General features: G+C 36.9%; 1 protein-coding gene across 3 annotated transcripts; it reads right to left on the reverse strand.

Moving 5' to 3' along the window:
- Positions 1–445: 445 nt before the first annotated feature.
- On the reverse strand, positions 446–27,170 carry cyb5r4 (cytochrome b5 reductase 4). Of its 3 annotated transcripts, none has more exons than XM_088013604.1 (16): positions 26,887–27,169; positions 26,707–26,822; positions 26,361–26,514; positions 18,464–18,564; positions 17,222–17,306; positions 16,095–16,179; positions 15,958–16,015; positions 15,127–15,220; positions 13,493–13,525; positions 13,032–13,154; positions 8,142–8,282; positions 6,555–6,695; positions 5,958–6,108; positions 2,581–2,667; positions 2,170–2,331; positions 446–1,265 (listed from the first exon to the last, which is right to left on the reverse strand). In XM_088013604.1, exons 1-16 carry the CDS (start codon positions 26,891–26,893, stop codon positions 1,211–1,213), a joined length of 1,593 nt encoding a protein of 530 aa, XP_087869730.1. In that variant the 5' UTR covers positions 26,894–27,169; the 3' UTR covers positions 446–1,210. The 3 variants fall into 3 exon arrangements, with proteins under 3 accessions (XP_087869730.1, XP_087869731.1, XP_087869732.1); XM_088013605.1 differs by having other exon boundaries at positions 27,119–27,160; XM_088013606.1 differs by lacking the exon at positions 8,142–8,282 and having other exon boundaries at positions 26,887–27,170.
- Between the last annotated feature and the right edge of the window lie 335 nt (positions 27,171–27,505).

Genomic DNA, 27,505 nt, shown 5'->3' on the forward strand with positions numbered 1-27,505 from the left:
CAATTATACATATAATTGTATGTATAATACAATACTTATTAATACTTATTAAGCACTTATTAATAAGTGCTTAATAAGTAAAAGATCTAAATTAAACTAACACTCCAGTGAAGTATCAATTTCATAAATCCCCATTTTCTGCTTCTTTTGCTGAAATTAAGCAGTTTTTTTCACACTTTACTGTGAAACTTTTCCATGTGTGTACATGTTCTCGTCTAAAACCTTTTTTCAGTATTCTGAGGTGTTGAAAGAAAATTAACAATCGTTCCATTTTTCTGTTCCGTCACTGAGATAGTTACTTTTCCCATCTTTGCTCCAACTCCATTCAAACATTGTTTTTACACTTACAGTTATGCAACCACAAATCTTCCTTTACAGATCAATCTGATGACATCACAAGACTGTTTCAGACAGAGCATTCAGCTGGAATAGCAGAACCAAATAATAGTTTAGAAGTTTTTTTTTTATTACAAACAGTACAATTTGAACATTCATTGCTGAGATCAAGCAGTTTTTCCCACTTTGCTGTAACTCCCCTTGCCTATCATTTGATAGTTGGAGGGTCCAGTTTTAAATGATGGTGGACATGGTCGACCATGCTCATGCTGGAATAAGTGAATAATATAAGTATAAAACCTTTCAAATTATTCTGAAACTATTAGATTAAAAGTTCTAGCTGATGGTGTGTCACCTAAAGCTTTGATTATTCAAGGAGGATATCACCCAGAGCTCCATTTTATTTGACTTTGATAAATAATTTGTGTCAAATATAGCCGACACAAAGTTTTACTTTTATGATCAAACTGTTTTATAACTTTATTATAATGCACAAACTGAGCAGCTTCTCAGTGAGAAGCTGCTCAGTGCACTTTTTCACTCACTCAGTGAGTGAAAAAGTGCATACTCACTTTTTCACTCACTTGACATAAAAAACATCTAACCCCAGTCAGTAAACACAAAAAGTAACTTGAAGATCTGGTTAAAAATCAGCAGCTGTGGAAGAATTGTTCTTTCTTCATATGTTGCAGGAACCTTAAGTCCATCCTATCATGTTCCATCCCTGAGAAGTGTCCAGGTTCCACTGGTTAGGCATAGAGTGGTGGCTGCAGACATGTGTCTGCATAGAAATATATGCTTTCTTTTTATTAACACAGCTTTAAATGAAAGTAGATTTTTTTTTGTCCTCCGTCTCTTCAGGTAGAAGGGCTCATCAGCCCTTGAAAGCGTGGCATTCCTCCTCACTGAAGCAAAGCTGCTTCAACAATCTGAGAAACCAACAAAGACAAAAACCCCTCAGTGCAAACACACCACAGCTTAATATTGATGCACACATTATGTTCTTCAGCATATTATTTGCTGACAGTGGCCTGCAAAAGTATTCATGGTCCTTGAACTTTTCCATATTTTGTCACAACCACAAACATGAATATATTTCAATGGAACATAATGTCAAAGAGCTACACAAAGTGTATCACACTCATCTACTCAATAAGAATGTCTATAACAGGGGTGTCAAACTCCAGTCCTCAAGGGCCGCTGTCCTGCAGTGTTTAGATGTGCCACAGGTAAAAACAGTGGAATGAAATGGCTTAATTACCTCCTCCCTGTGTAGATCGGTTCTCCTGAGCCTTGCTAATGACCTAATTATTCTTTTCAGGTGTGGTGCAGCAGAGGCACATCTAAAAGTTGCAGGACAGAGGCCCTTGAGGACTGGAGTTTGACACCCCTGGTCTATAAGGAATTCTATATTCTGATTATTTGATAATAAACTCAAAATGTTAAAATTGGTGGTTTCAAAGGATACTGTCACTTTGTGTTTAAAAAGACTCCTTTCAAATCATAGTACAGAAATAGTTATGCAACAACAAATCTTCCTTTTCAGATTCAGTCTGAGACTGTTTTAAGAGCATTCAGCTGGAATAGCAGAACCAACGAGGTGTGGTTGAGAACTAAGCAGCTCGTGCACATGCAAAAATGTTGATGTACATAAAATAATTTTTTATATAAAAACATTTAAAACGTATGAAATATTTTAATTTTAATACTAAAAAAAAAGAACAGCCAGCCAAAGTGACTTTAGTTATTTGGATAAAACTGAGGAACTATTATTATTTATCATAATATTCATAAATTTCATAAATTTATCATAATATCATTAATATTCCATACCCTAATGTTTGCTCTGTGAAGGCAGAAGGCCCACATACACAAACGTAGCATTTTGACCCATGTGGCCTGAGAAGAAGGTCGTTCAGCAGGGTTTCATCCACCCGACCCTTCCTGCCGGTCCAGCTGGCAGAGGGCTCAGACAGGATGTACTCCACCTGAAACCTAACAGCGCACAACACCATGACTGTCTGAAGAGAGCAGGGGAACAAGGAAATATAGCAGCTTTCTAGCTTAGTAACAAAGACAATCACTGTTCCAAAACTATGTCAGATTACAGTTTGGAGAGTATATTGACTCCATGTCAAAACAAAACCAACTGAAACTTTTACAGATTATTTTTCTCATTTCCCACAACCACCAACCCAGGTGTTCTCCAGAAAGAGAACATTTTATATCACCACTTTGTTTTACCGTTCATCATTAGCTGCCAGATCATCCAGTTGGCAGCGCCACAGTATGTCTTCCTCCTGTTTGTTGAAAAACAGCAGCTTTGTTGTCCTGTGAACACATAGATTTAAGTGATCATTTGTAATATCTGTCAACAGCAAAACAAAATACTAGTACATCTGGAAAAGTTTTTTGCTCATCTCAGAACTTTTATAGAGCAAATATTTCAAAGTTTTATGTTTTAGAATTTTAATGATTATAGTATAGGTAAAGAAAAAACTAAATGTAATGTTTTGGAACATTACAATATCACAGACCAAAAAACATGTTTTAAGGGGGCAGTATTATGTAAAATTGACCTTTTTGAGCTTTAGATCATGTTATAATGTTATAATCAAAAACATACCACATACTTTCAAGAAGCAGATATTAATATCTGCATTAACATGCGTAAATCTGAAAATTTTAACACGTTTATTTACATAACGCAGATTATTCAAATTATGACCTACAGGCCTTTCTCCCACAGATTCACAGCAGCGCGTCATTAACCGGACACCGGATAAAAGGTTTCAGCAACAGCAGACAGCAAAAAGAGTTCTTGTTGAAAATCAAATCTTTGCTGCTTTGATATAGACATAAATAGACATAGACATAAATACGTAGACGCCTCATTGAGTGCCGAGTCCTACGTTACGTCGCTGCCATCTTGTATGTGGCGGTAGAGCGATCAGAGTTCCCCAAGTCATGTGCTGCGCGGGCTTGTCAACCGTTTTACAATACAAACTGGATTCATTGGCATTACCTTTCACAGGTAAAGAGCAGAATTACTTGACTTTGCAGCCAGAAACTAGCTTCTAAACAACAGAGAAATATTTCCTATGTAGCTAAATTGGCCCACTGATTGTTAGCATAGCTAACGTTTTCATACAGTGTTTTCTAATGAGAGAGAGCTGATGAGAAACCACTGTTGGAGGAGAAGTGGTCTTTAGACCAGGGAATTTTGTGAGGAAAGATCAGTCAGGATCAGAGCTGGAGCTGCTGCTGTTCTTCTGTTTCACAGCTCAGCTTCACAATGTTGAAGCTGAGCTCGTAGCATCTTTATAATTAAAGATGCTACGAGCTCTTAAACTCGGGCAAAACTTATTTTGAGTCAGAGCCCCAAAATGCTGAAAATGTATATTTTCTGAATGTTAAGGAATCAGATATGTATTTTCTATTACACTTCTGGATAATTTCTCTTTGATCATTTAGCCTCACTGGACTTCTCCCAGTTTGACCAGCAGACTGAAGGCCAGTGTTCCCAGTATAATATAAAAATATATAAATATATATAATATTTGTGTTTTATTGCACACTTTTATTGCATTCTTTCATTTTTTGTGTATTTAAATATCGCAATCTGAAGTGTTCGAGAATTAATACAGCTTATGTAATGAAATAAAAATCTCTTAGAATTTTTTCACTCTGCTGTCTATAGCAAAGAGTGACATATACTCTTGACATATACTGTAATAAATATTTTTTTCCAGAAAAAAGTAAGAAAAATATGTAGTTTAATATTTGACAATGGCGGATTTATCAAGTAGTTTATCAATAAATATAAAAAAAATAAATACAAGAAAATACTTTTTTTTCCTATTCTTTCCTTTTTCTCTCTTGCTCTCGATGAAGGCAGACGCTTTTTTCTGCTCTGGGCTCTGGGCAGAGATGCCCAGAGCCCAGAGCCCTGCTTGCTCTGTTTTTGTCCTGGCCTTTTCTATATTTTTGGAGCCTTTCTTTGCACATCATCCAAATCTACAAATTATGGATCTGGTCAAACGATCCAATTGATCAAATTTTTTGACGAGAAGTCTGGGCACAGGAGATTTCTTCACAGGAGACCCTCTTGTCCTGCGGGGACACATCCGGCAGGATTCACCCTGGATTTATTCATGATAACAGGATTTCTGCTGTTTGGAGCTTGTGGATTCCTGGGTTATCAACAAATTTGTGACGGACTTGGCCGAACTAGCAAACACTCAGACTGTTGATGTGGACAGAGATGAGGACTCTAAAACTCACTAATGGGATGGAATCGATCTTGGAGAAGTTGCTAGTTTCTATTCAGTGGAATGACCAAACTAATTTGGATCATTGGGAACTGTGATGTATCGGAGAGACTTTATGGAAGATTGAAATTTATAATCTTCGCGACCTAAGACATTCTGTTTCTGAATTGGCTTTCCCCGTGTGGCCTTGGGAGGGCTGCATATTTCTAATCTCCTTGAAGATATGTAAACACAACGCTCTTCCCTCCTCACCCCCACCTGTATCCAGGGAGTTGCGAAGCAACCTGGCTTCATGGCCCTTTGACGTCACCGCCTTCACTCGTGTCTTTGTTTTGCCTGAATATTGCCATCTGCAATAGGAAAGGGAAACATATGCCCTTTCCTCTTTTCGTGGAGGAAACCCTATTTAACCCAGAAATGGATTATTTTAGTTCATTAGTAATATCATATAAATTGTGGAGTATGCACTATTTAGATCAATATTATACAGTCCAGAAATGGAATCAGAATTAGAATAACTACGAACTTGGAATCCAGAAATACTTAACAGGAACAGTCACTGCTTAGTTTATATTACTTTTAACCCAGGAAAGGAATTAGCTTCAGCTTATTTTATTAGAAACTGTAGAGTATTCACTATTTAGAAATGGAATTAGATACTTAGCAACCCTGAACAGGAGCACTTAGTTTACATACAACAACAACAACATTAGATTAGTTTTCTTTCCTCTTTTTTCTTTCCTTTGGTTTGTTATTTTGTTTGTATTTCCTTTTAACTCATGTAAACCATTTTGAATTGCCTTGTTGCTGAAAATGTGCTATATAAAAATTACCTTACCTTGTCTTGAAACATTAAATGTACATTAAATTATGGAATCATGTAAATATGTACTTTAATAAAACACTGTAAAAGTGTTTGTCTGTTCATCTATGTCAATATAAAAACTATCAGAATAATTTCTATCAAATAAAAACATTGTGCTCTTTATTCAGAAATTCTCCAAAACAATTAAATAATCACATCAACAGTTAGAAATGCTCTCTTTAGTGCTTTCTTTGATTACCAAATATATTAGTGTGTGTGAGAGAATGTGTCAATGGTATTAACTTAAGGTATTAACTTAAAATACTTTGTAGAACGGCACTTTGTGAAGTTCGGCCCATTTACTTGCATTAGCTTACTGGCAGATAAGCCACATTCAATATGGCAGACGCTGTGACATAACGCAGCAACGGGCCGACCTGTTCTATGAGGCGTCTACGTATTCATGTCTGTGGGGCCATTATCGGATGATAATGGCCCCAGTCATGTTTTCTGACGTAGTAAAGGAGTAAACTGATTGTTCCCACCTGATTGTGTCAACTTCTCGTAGAGCCAGGCTGATGAGGCGAACCATTGGCGTGAATCCTGTGCCTCCTGCTAACAGATAGAGGTGTGTGACATCACGAAGTGGGCGGAGGCTGAAGGTACCCTCTGGACCACTGACGGAGATATTTTCACCTTGGAAATCAGAAAACCCCAAAGTAAAACTGATTGGCAACAGGGATCAAATATCAAACAGCAACAAAGTATAAACCTTTACAGAACATTTTTAAAAGTAGAATTATTGTTATTATTATTAACTATTGAAAGGAAAACTTTCTAATAGTTGTTATTGTTGTTTCCTTTGATCTTGACCTACTTTTCACATGCAGTGATTAATATAAGAGGCTTTCTTCATCTGTTCAAATACTGTAAGGAGGAAGTGGTTCAAGTAGCAGATTTTCTAAATGGCTCTTAGGAGAAACTGTTCATCATAATGAGTCACTGTTTGCTTTCAAGGAAGACCTGAGATGTCCTCAGATATACTAAAATCTAATTAGAGGACACATGCATGTAAAGACATGCATGTAAAGACATGATGACACAAACGCATCGCCTCATTGTTTGACCTGGCTGTGACATACCCATCTGCAGGCTGTTCAGATATGGGGTGAAAACTCCATCGGGATAGACTTTAATCATGAGGTAGAGGTATGATTCATGTGAGGAAGATGAGGAAACCATATTCTGATCCACTGGAGTGTATGGCCTCACTATCTCAGTACCTGGAAATATAAGTACATGCCGTCAAGTATTCTAACAATTTCTATGTTAATCATCACATTTGCCAAAGCCATGAATAATTTAACTGACCTTTGACTTAGATTTTTTTTATTATATAAATAATAATGTATTATTAGTAGAGGTGTGCCGATCGATCGGTCACCGATCATAATCGGGCCGATTTTCGTGAAAAAGTGCATGATCGGTGATCGGCGATCATTGGCTCTTGTTGCCGATACCGATCACCTGCTTCTTATTTCGCAGCCTGCCTGTGCAGCTGGTCTCCTCTTTCCTTCACTCTGCGCAAACGCGCAGCAACAAATCCTAAGCGATGTGGAACTATAACGCGCTGAGTGAATGGGGAAGTTTGCGTGTTGCGACGGAAAATTGAAGCACGTCAAAATGCATCAACACAACGAAGCTAATACGACATAAAAACAGTGCCATACTTGACGGAGATTGGCTACATCGAGGCTCACTGCAGTAAAAAAAGACATACGGAGGATGTTAAAGCAGCGCACGGCTACAAACACTCACCCGGATTAGCATGACGGTCAGAAAGCTAAACAAATAACCTGGAAAATGATTTAAGTCTTCGAGCTGCGATGTAAGACGCTGGTTCTGCTCTCGCTGTTGAACCGCTGCTACGCTACAGGTAGTAAAATTTCACAGACGGAGCTTCGCTTCTGCTCCACCTGGTGGTGACTCTCACACCGAACCTCTGCTTAAAGCTGCAACATCTAACTTAAAAAAATAAAGTTTATATACGTATTAAAACTTTCGCTGTCCTAACATGAGACAGATAATCTCTAAAAAAAAATTAATCGATCTCCTCCCTGTTCCGCATAATTACTCCACTCAGTCAGAAACAGCCACTCAGAGCTAGCAGTAACCAGCTAGCCGCCATGCTATCAGGAAGTTTTCATTCAGTAACTTTGTAATGGAATCAGTTTTTGCCTTTGAATGTTAAGTTTTATACTTGAATTTTTTGGCAATGTTGAGAGGTTTTATTTTGGCTCTTTGCATTATTTAGCCTCTTCAGAGCCTTCATATGTTATCAGTCTGTTAAAGATAGTATTATCAATAGCAGTACAATTTGCACAATGCCTGTTTTGTTTAGTTTTTTTCTTAAAAAAAGTTATTAAAAACAAGTTTTTGTCTAAATTAAGGTGAATTCATGGTTCTTTTTTCCACATAATGTAACCGGTAGTGTTTATGATAAAGAAATAATAATAATAATAATAATTATGTGATCGGTATCGGTGATCGGTATCGGTGATCGGCCCCTCATGGGTGATCGGTATCGGGAGGAAAAAACCTGATCGGCACATCTCTAATTATTAGTTCACTTAAAACAAAAAAAACTTTACAGAACATTTTACATTTAGTGACACTTATGGAGATTTCTCTAAGCAGATCATCTTCATCTCAGGTTTGTTGTTAGCTACCTTCAATGATAGCTTTGAGGTAGACATGTTTTCCAACAGCCACACGCATGACTGTCCCTCCAGGAAGCTGCAGTCTGAAAACATGTGTATTATGAGACACCTCCATTTTAGACACCAGTGTACAGTCTCGATAGAAGGGCCCTTGAGGAAATAGTTGGAGAGAGAGTAAAAAAGAAATCAATAAAGTTTTATTAGAAAACCAGTGATGCTGAATGTGTAAGATGAATCCTGGCTGTGACTACAAAAACCATCTTCTAGTTCTCAGCTGACTAAATTTTGATAATACACTCAACAGTGTAATGAAAGGCAAATATCATCAGGATCAAGGGTGTAGGAACTAGAGGTGTGCCGATCAATCGGTCACCGATCATAATCGGGCCGATTTTCGTGAAAAAGTGCATGATCGGTGATCGGCGATCATTGGCTCTTGTTGCCGATACCGATCATCTCATTTCCCAGCCTGCCTGTGCAGCTGGTCTCCTCTTTCCTTCACACTGCGCAAACGCGCAGCAACAAATCCTAAGCGATGTGGAACTATAACGCGCTGAGTGAATGGGGAAGTTTGCGTGTTGCGACGGAAAATTGAAGCACGTCAAAATGCATCAACACAACGAAGCTAATACGACATAAAAACAGTGCCATACTTGACGGAGTTTGGCTACATCGAGGCTCACTGCAGTAAAAAAGACATACGGAGGATCAGATAGCAGGTAAAGCAGCGCACGGCTACAAACACTCACCCGGATTAGCATGACGGTCAGAAAGCTAAACAAATAACCCGCAAAATTATTTAAGTCTTCGAGCTGCGATGTAAGACGCTGGTTCTGCTCTCACTGTTGCTACATTACTACAGGTAGTAATATTTCACAGACGGAGCTTCGCTTCTGCTCCACCTGGTAGCGACTCTCACACCGAACCTCTGCTTAAAGCTGCAGCACCTAACCTAAAAAAATAAATTTTACATATGTATTAAAACTTTCGCTGTCCTAACATGAGACAGATAATCTCTAAAAAAAATAATCGATCTCCTCCCTGATCTGCATAATTACTCCGCTCAGTCAGAAACAGCCAATTAGAGCTAGCAGTAGTCAGCTAGCCGCCATGCTATCAGGACTCAGAGTCATTCAGTGACTCTGGATTGTTTAATGTAATGGAATCAGTTTTTGCCTTTATACTTGAATTTTTTTGGCAATGTTGAGAGGTTTTATTTTGGCTCTTCGCATTATTTAGCCTCTTCAGAGCCTTCATATGTTATCAGTCTGTTAAAGATAGTATTATCAATAGCAGTACAATTTGCACAATGCCTGTTTTGTTTAGTTTTCTTCTTGGAAAAAGTTATTAAAAACAAGTTTTTGTCTAAATTAAGGTGAATTCATGGTTCCCTTTTCCACATAATGTAACCGGTAGTGTTTATGATAAAAATAATAATAATAATTATTATGTGATCGGTATCGGTGATCGGCCCTCATGGGTGATCGGTATCGGTATCGGGAGGAAAAAAACCTGATCGGCACATCTCTAGTAGGAACGTGTCGCATATCAGAAACCTGACAGATCAGTAAATAGCTTGAGCAGAAATGTCATACACGTCAGTAACGCGTTACTCTAAACTGGCCCCTAGTTTCAGTAACAAGTATTAACAAGTATTCTAACACATTACTATTTACAATCAGATTAAAGTTATGCATCCTCGTAGCATAATGACTGTCATTCTAGGATGAACACTCACTTTAGCATTTGCCTTACAGCTAACAAGCTAAATACTCTGGTAGCACATACAGGCTACAAGATTCTGATATATTTTATTGGTCAAAAGACATTTGATTGGTCAAAATGACTCTAAGTTGACTGGCAATTGAACTGGTTTTGCCTCTTTCTAAAACCAACGTAAAAAAAAACAGCTCAGCAGTTTTAAATTCAATATATCAGTTTGACCAACAAACTGAACAATGTAGAGAGAACAACTCTCTACATCAGTGCAACAGTTTGATCTACAAAATAAATAAAAATGATACTTTTCACATCTAACAGACACCTTAGCTCCTCACTGTTAACTCAGTCTCACTTTCCAGCCCTGCATTCAGTAACTTACCAAACATGAGCCATGAAAAATACTGAGGCAAAAAGCCTAAAATTTTTCCCCCCTGACATTTTCAGTCACAAACATTTAACCAAAATACCTACTGATATGCGTTTCTGTCTCTGTCTCACTCTGACTCTGTGCAGCTTGATGTCCCTGCATATTGCAGGGACATCAATATGTCCCTGCAATATGCAGTGTCTGTTGTATTTACAACAGACACTGCAGGATCAGAATGTGAATTAACTAAATATAAAAAGTATCTTTTTATCATACAGAATGAGAATTTAAACAACTTAACAATTTTCAGATGTATACATTATATACATTATATACATCTCAACTCTATTTACTGGGTAGCAAACATTTAGCCCTTTTCTTTTCATGTCTCCTAACCATTACCCTGAAAAATAATAAATAATGGAAAAAATATTGAAACATTGAAAGAAATTAACCCGACATCAGTCCTCACCTGTTCTCCTTTCTGGTTCTTTTATAATTAATATAATTTTTATATGTTCACACCCTGAAACTCTACCTGGCTCTCCTATGCCTTCCCCTGACCTGCTCCTCTTATAATAAAATAGTTTAGTTTATTTAAAAATTAAAACCAGTTAATACATATCTCAACAAACTAAAGATCTCACCAGAGCTTCTTCACCCCTCTTCAGCATCATTCTAGCACTGCCATTCTCCTAAATATCTAATATAATATAAAATAATATAATATTATTACATGTTAAGTACATGTTGAGTATGATCAGGTGTTGCTCACTTTAGATAATGAAAAGGATCATTTTGCTGCTGTTTCAGTCTCATTCTCATGAAATAAAACATTGTGGCTTGGAGTAGCTAACTTTTAGACAAAGTTAGCAGTAAAATTTGGGACATGTGACTGTTCCAGAATTAAAACGGCTTAACCAAAAAGATTTAATTCTGTTTATGAAAGTAAACTGACAAGGTGTTATAAACAAGTGATATTCAAGGCAACGTTCCCGACAGACCGTTTACCTCATTCAAACGGAGCTTCTCACTCACTTCCTGCTGCCTTTAAGCACTCTGAGCTGTTCAGAACTCAGAGTGCTTAAAGGTAGACCCCGCATTGGCCACTCCAGCGCAGGAAATACGGCGGCCATCTTGGAGCGCTCGTCCCTCCTACTTTGCTCAACCAAAACAGCAGAAGATGCCTCAGCACTGAGGGATATTGTTGTTCGGACCGATGGACTATTGATGTGAGGGCTCCACAAACAACATTTCATAAGTAAGATGGACATATTATTGTGTATATTTTGTGATTAGAATATTACTTTACTGTATTTATGTCCACCGGCGAGATACCAGCTAATATTAGCTACAGTGCTTGGTGTAATATGGGTTCAGCCCCGTTATGAAGGCTAACTGAGATTCCGTAAATCTAAAAAAAATAATTATTCTCTAACACTGACTTAGATTATCTGACACAAGAGCCTACATTAGAAATGAAACAACGTAACATATATTATAAAACTTATATTATGTGTTATAACATTCACCGGCAAAGTTTACACAGGTGGTAAAGACTATTATTTATATGTAATTCTTTCACTCTGTCAAAAGTATCCCAAATCTTCCGTTTTTATTTTGAAGGTTTCCTAAAGACACGATGTGAGGAAGAAGAGGGAAATATCTTTAAAGAGAGAGACGGATTCACTGCAGCATGGATGAATCTCACATCGGATTTTGGACTCAATCTCAGCTGCTGAATCACTCTGAAGCTAGAACTCGTCGGCTGAAAAACATATCTATCTATCTATCCGTCTATCTATCTATCTATCTATCTGTCTATCTGTCTATCTATCTATCTATCTATCTATCTATCTATGTATACACATACATATAAACATGTATCCAATATATATTACTCAGTATTAATCATTATTTACTTGTGTCATTATTAATCATTATTTATTTGTGTTTGTACAGTTATATAAATATGTATTGATATTACTAAATAATTTATTAAATAAATTATGAACGGCTGTGTGCTTTGTGAAATGTTCATTGTATGATGATCGTATGAATATTCCATTCCTATTCTATTGTTATAGCCACTAAGCATATTTAAATATGATGAACTATGTATTAAAAACATACTTAAAAATACAATTATTTATAAATGTAGCTTTGATAGTAACAAAAAAGTGTGTTATGATCGATCAAATGCGCTGATATGTCATTGTGCTGCTAAACACATAACGCTGAGTGGAGTGGTGGACCGCTCCAAGATGGCCGCCCTAAATCTCGTCAGCAACAATAGGCGAGAGCGGTCTATTCTTTATATTATGTCTATGGTTCAGAGAGGGGAGAGGGGAGAAGGGAGAAGGCGTTATGCTGTGGTACGCCTTCAAAATAAAAGCACAATGTGGTGGCGCAGGGGTTCAGCACAGCCAGCAAAGGAGGTCTTAGTCCTCGACGCAGCCGTCGCAGATTCGATTCCCGGCCTGGCGACCTTTGCTGCATGTCTTTCCCCATCTCTCATTACTAACTTTCCTGTCAATTAACAATCAAATAAATAATAAACTAGAGCCAATAAAACCTTAAAAAAAATTTTTTTTTAAAAAAGGGAAACAAAATAAAAGCACGCAAGTGGAAGATTTTAAAATTCTTTGCAACTGGGGTGAAATTATTGGGGGGGATGAATGTAGCTCTCTCCAATATTGGAGGAACATGTCCCCCCCATCCACCCCGGTTGGGGATCAGGATCATCTCTGGATTCATTGTTCAGTGGGACATAAAAAGTGACATGTCACAGAGCTCATTAAGATTCTCACCTCTGTTTTTTTTGCATATAAATGTGTTATGAAATTCCAGCGGTTGCCCAAGACTTGTCCATTTTCCTCTAGTTTGTTTGTTTATGGTGACCTGGATCTTTCCCACAGAGAAAGCAGTATGAACTGTTGGTGATAACCAAAGTTTACAATTAGAAACATGCCATTCAGACACATCCCCAAAGTGAGATGGAAAACACACAGAAAACAAGCTTTTTCACTTCCTGTTTCATAAAGCTCAGCTATGTAGAGCTTGACAATGGCCTAACACTGACTTAACTTGGAAGAATAATCCAAAGCAATGCGGTTAAAAGAGACCAGTTTTGAAACTAAAAACAGTTTTACCTGGAACTGATGAATTTTTCAAATATTTGATTTTTGTCTTCAACCAAAAGTGTAAAAAATAAAAATCCAACTGATTTGGAAAATCAGCAGCACCATTTAATGAAATACTCTTTTCTTACCAGAAACGTTTTCCTCAACTTCATGAGCAAGATCTGAAAGGAAATAAAAGGTTAAATGGCCTTTATTTGAACAGTGTTTTATTTGGTCTAGACCCCCAAACACACTACATCCATTCACATTCACACACTGATGATGGGAAGCTACTATATTGTAGCCACATCTGCCCTGGCGCAGTCTATCAGAGGCGAAACTCATGTAACAAATAAAACTCTTTACTAATACAAATAAGAAATTACCTTTTTTATTTCATATGTAAAATATCAGCAGAAAGCTTGGCCCCCACGCAACCTGGTTAAAAGGCTGTGACGGATGGATGGATCGATCTATAGCCATCCATCCCTCACAACCTGCTAGACAGACAGAAAGGCTGTGTTTCTATTCTGAATGTTTTTGTCATTTGGATTTAGCAATATGCGCAGCTGGTTAAGAATTTTACCAGCGGTGATGAAGACGAGTTCAGTATGACATTGTGCTTAAGTGAGTCGACACTTGGAAATATGCGGATGTTAGGTCCTCTGAAAGATTTGCCTTGTGCAGACCACTATGTATATGTTCCTGCCATTTGTGCCATCATGGGAAAAGTTATTCATGCATTTTCCTTTCAGAGAGATATTTACATTTAAGGTGTAAGTATTAAACATGTTTCATATTTCTACTTTTTCAAAGCTTGTTGATAGAGCTGAGGCTGCTGGTGATTGTACAGCTTAATCAGCTGGATGGTTTGAGTCCTTTTCTGAAAATGCTTATTTGGCATTATTAACATACAATATGATAAAGTAACTTGCTTATAACTATCAACAGTATTAATGTAATATTATGATTATTATTTCATTTTCCTTTGTTTCCACCAATTTCAAAGCTTTATTAGTTTTCTTTTTCAATTATGCATTTATTTTTGTAATATTCATGATTTATTTAAGGCAATATTTTTATTTATTGTGACATTTCATTTTTTTCATATTCTGTATTTTTTTCTATCACTTTTTTAAACCATACATGGATTTATTTTCTCTAGTACTCCTTTCCTTTTTCTCACCTCTAGTCTTATATTTTATCAAGTCAGATTTCTTATTTTTTTCTCAGATCTGTTTATTTCTGTCTGACTCTTTGTAGGAGGTAATAAATGTTCCTTTTTTAAAATTTGTTGTTATAATGTAATTTTTTTATTATGTAAATGGAAAAACAACAACAACAAAAAATCAGTTTTAAGAATCAGCCCAAAAGTATCGGCAGCACATATTGGTGATTGATTAGACTGATGTCAAAATAATGGGTATCAGCTTCGGCCTTAAAAACCGAAGCATTTTAAGGCCGAGCGAGCTCTAATCTGCACCATTTCATCTACAAAACAAACGTTTCATGACTGAGTATTCATGACTATTTCTGGAATACATATTGCTTGAATGAAGTAGTTTTTTTCTGGACCTTCTAACTAAAATCTACAAAGTGGAAACTAGCAAAGAAGAAAACTGATTAAATTCCTTTAGTATCAGCTCAATTACACCAGATCAATGACAAGCTCCTAGAACATATTTAAAGCTACACAAAATTATGTTAATGCAATTGGAAGTAAATATATTTTAATTCTGTAAAGGGAAAAGAGAAAACAAGAAGTAACTGTGAATCTGCTTACCTAAATGTATCATGTAGGACAGTTTCCCAAGGAGAACTTCCAATCGAAGAATTCCCGCTTTGAGGTCAACGGTCACACATCCTGAGCTGGAGATCTGAGAGAAACAACATGACATACACAGCATATTAGGCAGCACTCACACTGCAGCATGAAGTGACCCAATTCTGATTTTTTGTCAAATCGGATTTTTTTTCCTATGGCCAGCAGTGATTATGCGACCTGTATGTGTTCTGCAGTTTGAACGGGCAAACACCAGAAAGTGTCCCGCATGCGCAGTAGGGGGCGCAAAAAGCGTTCTCAGTGATCACCATAAAACGAATAAGTGCTCAGTGTTTGCCGAAGTAAACATGGATGCTAACGGTGGAGCATAGCTTACACATTTGAAGTTGTGTAAGCTATTAACAATTTAATCCTCATTACAATCCGCCATAGTTGTAGTTTTTCTTCTCACTCACACGTATCAGGACGTTCAGGTCGGATGAATGCGACCTAGGCGTTAAGGTGACATTTGAATCTGATACATATCGGATAACCAAGTGGCCTTGGGTCACATTCAAAAAGAATCCGACCTGTGTTGTTCAGACAGTCATGAAAAGTTCAGATGCAGGTCGCATTACATCAAAAAAGTCGGAATCGGGTCACTTCAGGCTGCAGTGACCCAATTCTGCAGGGTCACTGCAGAATCTTCTGGCAGCCTTAGTCTGGCAACTGGCTTTTAATACCCAACAAGGTTTCAACAGCTTCACTACAGAAACATAAGAATTCAGGCAATGTTTGGAATTTCTCTGCATCTTTTAAACAAGTAATTAATTTTAGTTAAACCTTCGTTACCTTTCTTTTGGTATAAACAGCCAGATGAACAGTTGCATCAGTTTGAAACCAGTCGTACCTGTAACAGCAAACACCACATGCAGTTAAAGTCATCAGTCTTTAACTACATCTCCGTGCAAATATACTCAGTTTCATACCGAGGCTGAGAGTCTTTGTTTGGTGGAGGAGGCCCTGCAGCAGGTGGAGCAAGACCTGCTGCTGGTGATAAAGGCAGGATGATGGCTGAGGAAGAGATGTCAACAAAAGATTACAATCAGTACTTTTTAAGTGATTCTACCGCAAAATGTTTTAGCATTATTATTATTATTATTATTACATGCAGCTGTTGTTGGGTTCAACAAACATCAAAGTATAAAAACATCTATAACAGATATAATTTTATGCATTATTCACATAAAAATAAAAAATTGGATCTGATTAAAAATTAAAACACATTTTATGAAAACACCACATTTTGGTTATTTTACCTTAAAAATCCATAATAAGAAATAGTAACAAGTTATTTTATGATGAGGGCAGAATGTGATTACTGCTTTGTTTTTTGAGAATATTGAATTGATACAGACAGAGTAAATGTCACAGTGACATACATGGTGGTAAAAAAAAGGGCAGGAGTAATTCATCAGATCACGTTCCATAACATGTAAACAGAATGAACTTGTATCTGAAACTAATGTAAAGTCACATTTAGATTAAAACAGCTCAGCAGTTTGGGAATCAGAGTTTTTTCTCAATCTGCTCCCCAACTCTGGAAATATTGACTTTTTTCCTACTTTAACATCACAACTCAAAATGTTGAGTTGTGATGTTTACCAAAAAAAGGTGGCTTTTTTGATAATTTCTTTTTTCTTCTACATCTGTTTTCATTTTTAGTGTATTCTTGTTTTGTTTTCTTGTCAAGTGTACTTGGGTGTCTGGAAAAGATTTAACATGTAAATGCATTATTGTTATTAAACATTATTAATTTTAGAAGGTTTAGTTTTTATCCCAGTCCTATACTTACAAATACAAGTATAGGACTCAGAGAACCTTCTTGAATTTTCTAACACAACATTTTTCTCACTACTTTAAAAACAAAAATGACTTCAACTGCTTTCCAAAAAGTTTACAGCTATGAATATGTTTACAGGGAGGATTTAGAAGGACTAATGTCATAGTAGAATCAGTTTCCTGTGTCATTTTCTTTGAGATTACAAGACTAAATTCCATTTTAGTTCAGGGCGGAAGCACCATATCAAAAACAGAGAGCATAATCAGCTTTCACCTTTACTAGCTGTTGCGGACTTAGTAGTCATTCGTCCAACCAGGCACTCTTTTAACATGGACTCATAATTGACCCATCGATGGACCTGCAAGACACAGCAACACCACCCAGGTGAGAAACCTCATAAGGTCAAGGTCAACACATTAGTATGCTATAAGATAACACCATTGTCTTAGAAGATGGGACAATGCTGCAATACAACAAGGATAAAGCAATACTTCAAAGTCAATAACAATGAATACATAAAACTAGCACTAATTATTAAATAGACACATACATCTAATTTTGTGCAAAGAAACACAGTGATACTGACTGACTTTGAATGGGAAGTATACCCACACAAACACACAGTACCTGTTCACAAACAATTCATCCCTTTCATACAAAGGAAATCCTAATCATCTGAGCCTCCTATTGCTATGTTCCATTGATCAGAATGGTACAAACAAGTGCTTTTGATGGTTGTATTTACACTAATAACATATTAGCACATGCATAACTAATAGCACTAATTGCACATGTGCAACAAAATGTTCTGATACAGGCAAACATCAGACTTTTTGTCTGATGTTTGCCTGCTCAAACATCAGACAAAAAGTAGGTTTGCATGCACATTTACCAAAATGTGGCTTTTGTGGAGATTTAGTGACGTGTAAATAGATTGGACAGGTATGATTTTGTAAATCCCCTGATAGTCAAGTGTTCTTGGATACTTACAATTTGGGGAACAACAATGAAAAAGCTGAATATTGATGTCATGCTAATGGTAGCATGACATCAATAATCAAGGAGTCCACATGCTATGTTAAGGACCAGGGTAGAAGTATTTACCTGAAGTGGAAGCTAGTTCTGGTAATTTCTTGTATTAGAACAGTTTGAATCCAGTGCTTGATACTTCAAGCACTGGATTAATAAGCTGAGAGGCATCTTAATTCATGCGTTACAAAGTACATGTCTGGATCCGGAAAGGGATAGTTCTATAGCTATCCAAAGGTCTCTGGCACAACTTCACCCTCTTCCAATGAGCATGGAAAGAGAACAGATATGGTGAGGTAAAACCTTCCAGCAGCACATGAAGTACTAAAAACCACATCAGGTTGTGGCCTTCATCAGGGTCATTGCTGACATAGAGCTTAAATATAATGAACTTAATCTTAACAGAGAAATGGAATATGAAACGACTTTAACAATACTGGAAAACAGAGACCATCTGAGCTTTACTTTCGTTTTAAGCACAGCTACCTGGTCAAAAAGGTCAGTCCCGTCTATTCCTGCTGCCTTCATCAGCTCCTCTTCTCCACCAGGATGGTAGTCCATGTAAGGTGTCACATTGTAAACCATGCCTGAACATACATAGAGAAAATTAGCTTAATTTGTATTATGTTGTAATGCCTTCTACAGGTATTGGGTACCAAAGAACCTGTTTTTATAAACTGTTATTATGTAACATATAGGAATGCAGGATAACTTTATTTAAAAAGTTAAATCTGTCACCATATTATGACAGATATGCTATGTGAAAAAAAATCATTCTCCTACACCATTCTAATGGCTGATAAGCAATAGCCAAAAACATACCAAGAAATAAGAAAGGCTAGTGAGTAAAAATGTAATAATCAATAATCTAAACAAGACCAAAAACTGTTGACTGTATAAGCTGAGCTGCAGTGTGGAACTTCTATAAAGCATTTTTTTTACATATCTGTTGAAACTGTCACCATGTCATGACAGTATGGTATGAGACCGATAATCTTGAAAAAAAAAATTAGCTCCTCTGCCTTCTCCCAATGGTAGCTAGATACAACCAATCAGATCTAGGAGGCAGGTTGTATAGTTGGCAATCACAATAATGTGACTGACAGCGTAGCCTGTTGTCACAGACTAGTTAGCATTAGGGCTGGGCTAATGCCCATTGAGTATATTGAGTATACTCGATGTATCACAATAATTTCAATTTACGATAGTTAAAGTGGCTATATCGCAACTGCTGAGTCACTGCTATTAGCCATGCTAACACAGCGGTGGTTGATAAGCTAATTTAAAATACCTGCTTTACTGATAATCTGTCAGTTTGCGTGTAGGTCACCTTTTTTTATTTTTAAGCTGAACCAAAACACACCTTATTCCACAGCACAGTTTGTCAAAGTCAAGCATAACTGACCTACTTCCCTCTCCCTTGCTATGTTTTTCTTAGTTAAAACTTATTTATCACCTTGTTATCATAGTGTAGACAGTTCATAGCAAAATAATGCATCACTTTTTATATGAGCCTACATTTAAGTCCAGCAGGGAAATGGGGGCAGAAACTTATGTGGGTGACATCATCATGGGGTCTATAGTTTAAAATAACATTGGAGTTCAGTTAAGAATACCGTGATATATATCGTATATGGTGATATAGCAAAAATATATCATGATATTAGATTTTCCTCATATCCCCCAGCTCTAGTTAGCATAGCCACCAATCATGACAGCAAATTGGTTTTCCTGTAACAGCAAGCTGTTTCTCTGCTGTTAAAACATTTAACAGCAAGTACATGAGGTTGACTGACAGCGCTAAGACCTGCCTCATAGCTCTAATTGTTTGTTTTTGGTTGGGACCCTGCTAAGACCATGGAGGGTCTTAGCAGGGAGGAGGTGGAGGAGATCAATTTTTTCACATAATATAAAATAATGTCATGAGATGGTGACAGATTTAACAAAAATGTGAAATAAATATTATTTCTAAAAAAGTTACATACTGCAACTTTAATGAGAAGAGTTTGAAATGGGAGGGAGGGGCTAAGCGTTGTGAGTGGCTGACAGCTAGGTGTGTGGGAGCCAAGAGCAGAGCAGCTGACAGTAGATGTAGAGAAAAGGTATGTCATCTTAGAGCCTTTAAAGATCACATAATAAAATCAAGCTACGATAGTAAGGACAGTTTTTCCCAGGTTTATTCATTATTTCTAAATACACGTAAAATAGCTTCCAGAATGTTATTTTGTTTGAAATCTTTTTACTAAATGAAGACTTAATTCATACGATAAATCACTGTCAACCAAGTCTCTGGCAGCCTTCATAATAATCTGAATTAAATAATCTTAGATATTAGCTATAATTTAGGTAATGTGTACTTATTATCTACAGGGGTGAAAGTAGTTTTAAATTCTTGGGGGTACTATGACAAAAAAAATATGTATGTACACATACATTGCTGATAATTTTTTTATGAAGCGATAAAAGCTGGGTAGCTCTTGAACTGCTACAAAATAAAGCCGTATTTCATTCAGCCCACTGGCTGCAATGTTGACACCTTGAGATGCTATGATACCTAAATTCTGAACATCATGGCATGGAGTGCATCCCAGTTTTCCATGTCTGGCATATAACCATTCATTTTAGCTTTTAAACTGGTTATATTGATCCTGTGTCCAGACAGAGGGATAATCAGTAGCCTAGCATCATGACCTGTTTGTTCTGAAGATCCTGCAGCTTCCACTTCGTCTTCCTAACATGATGCCTCCTCACCCTGACTCTCATACTGATAGGAGGAACCACAGAGCTCTGTTAGGTTAAAAGCTCATCTTCTGAAGTTGAGATATTTTTCCTCCAACAGGTTCCAGAGGAATCACCTCAAACCAGATGTTGGACTGGATTTTATTTCACTGTCATTTGTGAATGTTAGCAGGCACGTGCAGAGGGGGGTGCTGGGGGTGCTTGAGCACCTGCCCTTTTTGCTCCTTGCCCCCCAAGTGCCCTTTTGGTCAATTTATTTTTTTTTTTTTTTTTTTTTTTTATTTCCTAAGCCCTCTTCTGACACATAATAACATGTACTAAAATTATTTGGGTTTTTTTTTTTTTGTTGGGTATTTTTTGTACAATAGCCCTCCGGTCACCTTGTTACCTTTGACCTTTTGCCCGTGACGCATGACGCAGTTGACTCTCGCGCAATGAGATAAGGCGGTTAACTGGAGCTCAATGTAGCGAACGTTCCAGATTACAGAACAGTTTTTGAATTTAAAAAAATATTTTTTTTTGGTGAATAAAGTGGAGTAGACTTGCTACTTGTCAGATGACTGAAAACGTTGAACGTATCGTTTCTGCTTCAGCACGGAGTAGCGGTTTAAGCAGACACTGACAGGCCTCTGCGTCTGCCTTTCTCTAAAGAACTACTGAGCGGGAGGAGACAGCCAGGTGAGGAAAAACTGTTATCTATCGATTCAGTATTTTTATCATACAGACATTAGGCTGTTGTTGTTGTGCTATTAGCTAGCTGCTAGCTAACGACTTTGCTAGCAAAGCTAGATAACAAAAAAGCTTCTTCTCTGTATCGTTAATGATATCAGTCATTCTTCAGTACTGCTTATGCAATAGGGGCACATCGCCATCCAAAACTGATCATCTCCATAATGGATATATGTCCAATCTTCTAATTTCCTTTGTTGCATAATGTACATTGCATTTATTCTGGTGTTAGGTAAATGTGTCTTGAAGGAAAATAGCACTTTTAGCACTTCTAAATGAATATCCAACAAGGTTATTCATTTAGAATTAAAAATAACTCACCCTGAATTACCAAGATAGATATAATGTATGTAATAAAAGTGTTTCATTAATGAAGGGGATAAAACTCAATCCAGACTTTAAGTTTAAGGTCTGGTTTGCAGAGTATGAAGTTATTTTTCCCCCACAATTATTCAATGAAAAAAAAAAGACCTCAGTTAAGTAAAATAAAATTGTTAATAAAACTTCTGGGATTGTAATTATTTTTTATTTAAAAACAAAACATTTTGTTTAAAAAAAAATTTTTTAAAAATTAAATAACTCATTTTTGTCTTGTGAACTTAAGTTATTTGCCAAACATAAACTTTTATTTGCACACATCATAAATCTTTTGTTGTGATTTTAGGCCCTGCCCATGATGTCATGTGAGAATCACAAATAGTTTTTTCACTTTATGAGACAAAAATGTGTGATTTTAATAAAAAAAAATAAGCAAACCTCAGTAGGCTTTTCTCATGGTGACATGCATTAAAAATTCAAATTTTGCTTTTTTTTCCTTCTTTCTCCAGTTCCACCTTAAAGTTTGATGCAGCTCTGCTTTCCTGAATGGACCATCTTCATCTCCACTGCAGTAGGAAACAGGCAGCTCTGTTTTATAGATTACAGTCCACTAAAAGGTTGAATTGTGCCCTTGTTTATATTTTTAATAGTGTAATTCTGTAAAGACAATATGTCTGGTGGTCTAGCTCTAATTTACATATCTTGCTAAATTGCGGGTTTGAATATTGCAATACATTCCTATAACAAAATAGACCTGCAGAAAGAAATTAATAAAATATCTTGCATATGCATAGTTGTATGTTCTATACAGAGATTTTTCTTAGCTTTGATTGCAAAATGACAAAATTTTGTAATTTATCATTGTTTTATTAAACTCTGAAAACTGTGTGGCTTTAATATTCTGTCCTAAAATGCGGTTAGATGTGCCCTGTTTTTTTTGAGCACCTGCCCCTTTAGTGGTCTCTGCACGGCCCTGAATGTTAGAGCCTCATTTTCAACAGTGGAGCTATAAAGGTTGAAAAAGGTTATCATTTTGGAGAAAGTCTCATCAACATCAATATTTCCACTAAATAAGAGGCAAAAAAAAAAAGTTTGATAAAGGAAAAGCCTCTCAGACTCTGAGCCCGACAGCACCAAACTATTTTTTTTATATTAGACAATTAATTTAATTTCACATAATTATCGCTGTAGAAGCCATTTGTTTGTTAAATACTTAATGAAACATATTTACCGTGTTTAACGTTTGTTGTAAATGACGTATGCTCACAAAGAACAAGATAATTAGTCCAAGTTTGTCGTTTATTGAAGTTCAGAAACTACAGCGCTGTGATGCGCAAAGGTAAAACAACCTAAACAGGTGATCAACTCTAAACCACTCGCACCTTTTTATTCTCCGTCTCTCTCTGTCATTTAAGCACATCCGTTGCCATGGCTACCTCCTGCACTCCACAAGCCGACCAGAGATTACGTTAAAATCATAATATTCAGTCCATTTCAATATCAGGTTTTCAGGCTTGATATTTATTTTGCGATCATTAATCAGCGCTTCCTGAACACAGTGGTGGTTGATTAGTTAATTTTAAACTTCTGCTCTGCTACTTATTTTTGATAATGGAACCGAAACGCACAGAATTGCGCAACACCGTGTTGAATAATCACTAAGATTACTATTGTTGGGTCATTAATTTGAACACGTATTGTTGATTTTTGTTGTTGTTGTTGTGCTTCCATAAAGTTACGAACGTTTTAAGCGGGTCAGAGGAAGACGTGCTGGTCTCAACGTCATGGCGGCGTTCAGTTTGTCACTTAATGCCGAGATCGACTCAAAACCTTCCACGATTGACATATCGCACCGTTGCTCTAGCAAAGCATGAACAGTTCAGAAACAATATGAAATGGGAAAAAAGTTATTTAGTTGTGTTTTAGATTGTTCTTGAAAAACTAATCAGTCACGGCTGATTAGTGGGTGAACTCACGGCTGCACAGTGAACCCGTTGATTCTTTACAGCAGACAGCCGCTCCCCTCTCTTGCAGGTACTGCGTACCCCCACTAAATCTTTTAGGGGTACCCAGTACCCTACCGTACCCCCCTACTTTCACCCCTGCTCATCTCCTACTCTACTCTTTTTACCTACTCAGTAAATATGGCAAAAAAAGAAAAAAAAAGAAAAAAAAACAGCCAATCATTTTTCAGTCTAGGAAAAGGCCAAGCAAGAAATGCTGTATTTTGAAAGGGAAGTTAATGCCATTTTCTTAAGAAAAATGGCTTAAGTTTTTATGAAATTGTTTCATTATGTAAAGGTAAAGCAAGGGAACTGAAAATATGCAGAAAAGGAAGGACAGTCCGGCATGGTCAAAGAGGAGTAGATAATACTCCCCTAAGTGTGATGCAGATGAAGGTTCTCAGACACCGGGGACATGACCAAACCAAAACAGGTTTAAAAATAAAGCAACTTAATCACAAGAATTGAAGTACAGTTGCTTTTTAAAAACCTTGTTTTGTTTTTTGTTAGTTTGATTAACTTGTGTGTTTAATTGTTGAACAAAATCCTCTTCATCCGGACAGCTGTTGCTGTTGTGTCAAATAGCAACAGTAAGGGTAGTAAAAGTACATTATGAGTAGTTCTCTTGGACAGTCTGGAGTTTGGTGAGACATCATCAAAATGCTCACCAAACATAAAGGCTTTGCTGAAGTTGGAGAATGCACTTCTGACTGGAGACAGATTCCCTAACTCAGTATCCTGAGCTAAACACAGTTGTTCCTATTTTTGAGGCAGTAGAGGTTTTAGAAGCACTGGGGTTATCTGACCAAGTAAACATCCCTCCTCAGACCTGCGCTGGTAGTGTCTGAGTCTTCATATGAAGCTGACGGAAGCTTTAGTGCACTATGCAGGTGGAAGACCTGGAAAAGATATTTTCTGGTCTTTGCACTATTTAATCATTATTTTGCACTGAATAGTAGTTAATATACATGTAATTTATTAAAATACAAGTTTTAATTTAAATAATGTATAACTTGTGTTGACAGACATTACAATGAATCAATAACTGAGGAATTTTGTTAAGTGGGGTTATTCATTAAAACTTATTTTTATATAGAACTTTACATTTTTGTAAAGGGGTTGCAGAGATTTGATCTGTGACAGTGACCACAAGAATCTGTGAATACAAACCAAACTCAGATCTAAACAATATTTAATTTTTAGTTTGACTTCTATGGGTCTCAACAGTTTGTTCAATGTGTGACTAGTAAGTACTAGTCACTACTGGTCTGCAGATTGAACACATTAAAAAACCTTTGATCTAAGAGATATAATAATATCTTATTGTTGTAATAATATTAATTATTACAACAATAATTAATATTGTTAATATTAATTAACAATTATTATTACAATATTATTAATATTGTAATAATATTAATTATTGCAGCAATAATTAATAATATTAATTATTAAAACAATAAGGGACATTGTTGTAATAATTAATATGTGACTACAAAATACATTTTAGCCATGCCATTTCAACCACGATAATTACCAATTATTGAGTATGGTTTGTGCAGTGCTATGGCTCCATCTGTACATTTTACAAAGTTCTATTTCACTGTAACTTTGACAACCCTCACCCCAAAATTGCACTTAAGAAATATCTGTGTTTATTATCCCCTGCAATAATGAAATGGAATTTCCTCCCTTGTATTTTCACCAGAAAATATACCTAAAACTACTGAAAAGTCCACGTTCATGATATCAGAAGAACTGGAGCTGGTCAAAAGGAGGGAGTACAATCTCTCTGATGAGCAGGGTTTCCCACCATGTATTATGAGCCTGCTCTGTGAGGCGAAGGCTCTGAGGAGGAGCTGCTTCTGGAAGGAGGTGCTCTGTCCAAACAGCCATTTTGCAGTTAAATGGTTGCCATGGAGATTAAAGGATTTAATGATTTCATGTTACTCATGAAAACAATCAAGGAAACACTCCAAGTATGTATTTGATGAGAAAATAACATAAAAGTTACATTTTTCATAATACTGCCCCTTTAAAGGGTGAGATTACTATGCAAAATCAACTTTAAAAAAAAAAAAATCTTTATCTCACATGATACTGTCATTTGCAGAGATACACTGATTTTATATCAATATCGGTCCTGATATTGAAAAGAATTTTTGATCAGGAATCAGTGGCAATGGACCCAATCCATAAAGACATGTATTCAGTAAAATTCTATGCTTTATTGGAACTTTATTGGCCACTCACACACTTTTATTTTAGGAGGAATTACAAGCCTGCTGATCTTATCATAGAATGTATTTGATGCTCCTAAGAACGGTTGCAAATGCCATCGATAGACAGCATGGAGAAGCACTGTTTTGATGATGTGAAGGGGGCTTGTCAGAAAAGGTGGGAGGTTTTTCAACACACAAGCTGATTTCAAGGATTCGGATATGACTATGATACAAAGTCAAATTTCTCTTAAGTTGTTTTTATAGATACAGCATTTCTGTAAAATACTATATTATGTTATTTAAAGAAACAATTAATAAATGGCACTATGTGCTTAGAAAATAAATAATGACCCCTTGGTCTTTTTGACTCACCTCGGATGCAGGTCCAGCAGTCCTCCCTTTTGTTATGCTTCTGCAGCTCATCCTGGGTCACTTCCATAAGGCGCCCTCTCAGCCCTGTCAAGTCCTTTCCACTTTTGGCAAACCGGATCCAGTCCATCAGACTGTGGCCTGGCTTCAGGGACACCTATCACGCAGAGGTAAACAAGAGGGCGTGAAGCTGCTGCTTGCAAAGAAATTAAATATTCAATGATTGGTCACTAATGTGCCAATTAGTGTTAGAAAGAAAAAAAAAAGGAAATACGTAGGTCGCGACAGTGACATTAATGTTGGTTACAAAGCTTTCTCATCTCTGCTTGGTACATGGTTCCAGTGTTACCTTGTTCCTCCCCGACTGTGCGGACGGGGAGACCCTCTGTTGGGAGCTGGGCGCAGGGAACGACTGGCTCGGGATGTTCAACATGTTATGAAAGCTGCTCCAGTTTTGTATAAAACCTATTCAAACAGTAGCAGTTTAGCACAAACACAGAGGAGCAGGAGGTGATATGTGGTCACATACGCAGCATTCTGTAACAACTCCAGACAGCTTCCGTGTTGTTAACGTCCCTTTAACACTGATGCATCAAGGATAGGTTAAGCTAGGCTAGGCTAAAACGAAATAACTCTCAATCGGCCTCATTCACGAGAACACTGTCACTTTAATCAACAAAGGCATACATTGTTTTTTCGTAAGAACTGCTATGTCACTCGATATGTGAGAATTAACTACGTGTTAATGTCCTGTGCCTCACAGTTTCCGTTTCCATTAGGAAGACAACATGTGGCGCCTATGCTGACGTGACAGTTATGTCAACAAATTGCGACAATCCTCTATGGCAGGCCGTTTAAACATAACATCCACACTGTTTTCAGATATCTAAAATTGGTTTATTGACTAGACCAGTGCTGGAGAAAGAAATCGAAATATTTTTGTAACTCAGTAAGAAAGGGTTACAACAGGGAGACAGAGGTTAATACGGAGATGGCATATAAGATAAGAGACAAGACAAGATAAAATAAAATAATTTTATTAGTCTCCCATAGAAGAAATTTATCTTGGAATTACGGAGCCCCCCAGGGGACATGGGGAATTTTTTTTCTTTTGCGTTCCCTCGCAAAACTTTTGCGTTCGCTCGCAA

This window comes from Poecilia mexicana, unplaced genomic scaffold (assembly GCF_051168715.1).
Source record: "Poecilia mexicana isolate PSO_F unplaced genomic scaffold, ASM5116871v1 scaffold_16, whole genome shotgun sequence".
Lineage (NCBI taxonomy): Eukaryota > Metazoa > Chordata > Actinopteri > Cyprinodontiformes > Poeciliidae > Poecilia > Poecilia mexicana.

Coding starts and splice junctions, on each gene's coding strand:
- cyb5r4 (XM_088013604.1), bottom strand. Junction 26,515..26,706: donor CACAGTCGGGGAGGAACAAG/GTAACACTGGAA, acceptor TCTGCGTGATAG/GTGTCCCTGAAGCCAGGCCA. Junction 6,696..8,141: donor CCTCAAAGCTATCATTGAAG/GTAGCTAACAAC, acceptor TTATATTTCCAG/GTACTGAGATAGTGAGGCCA.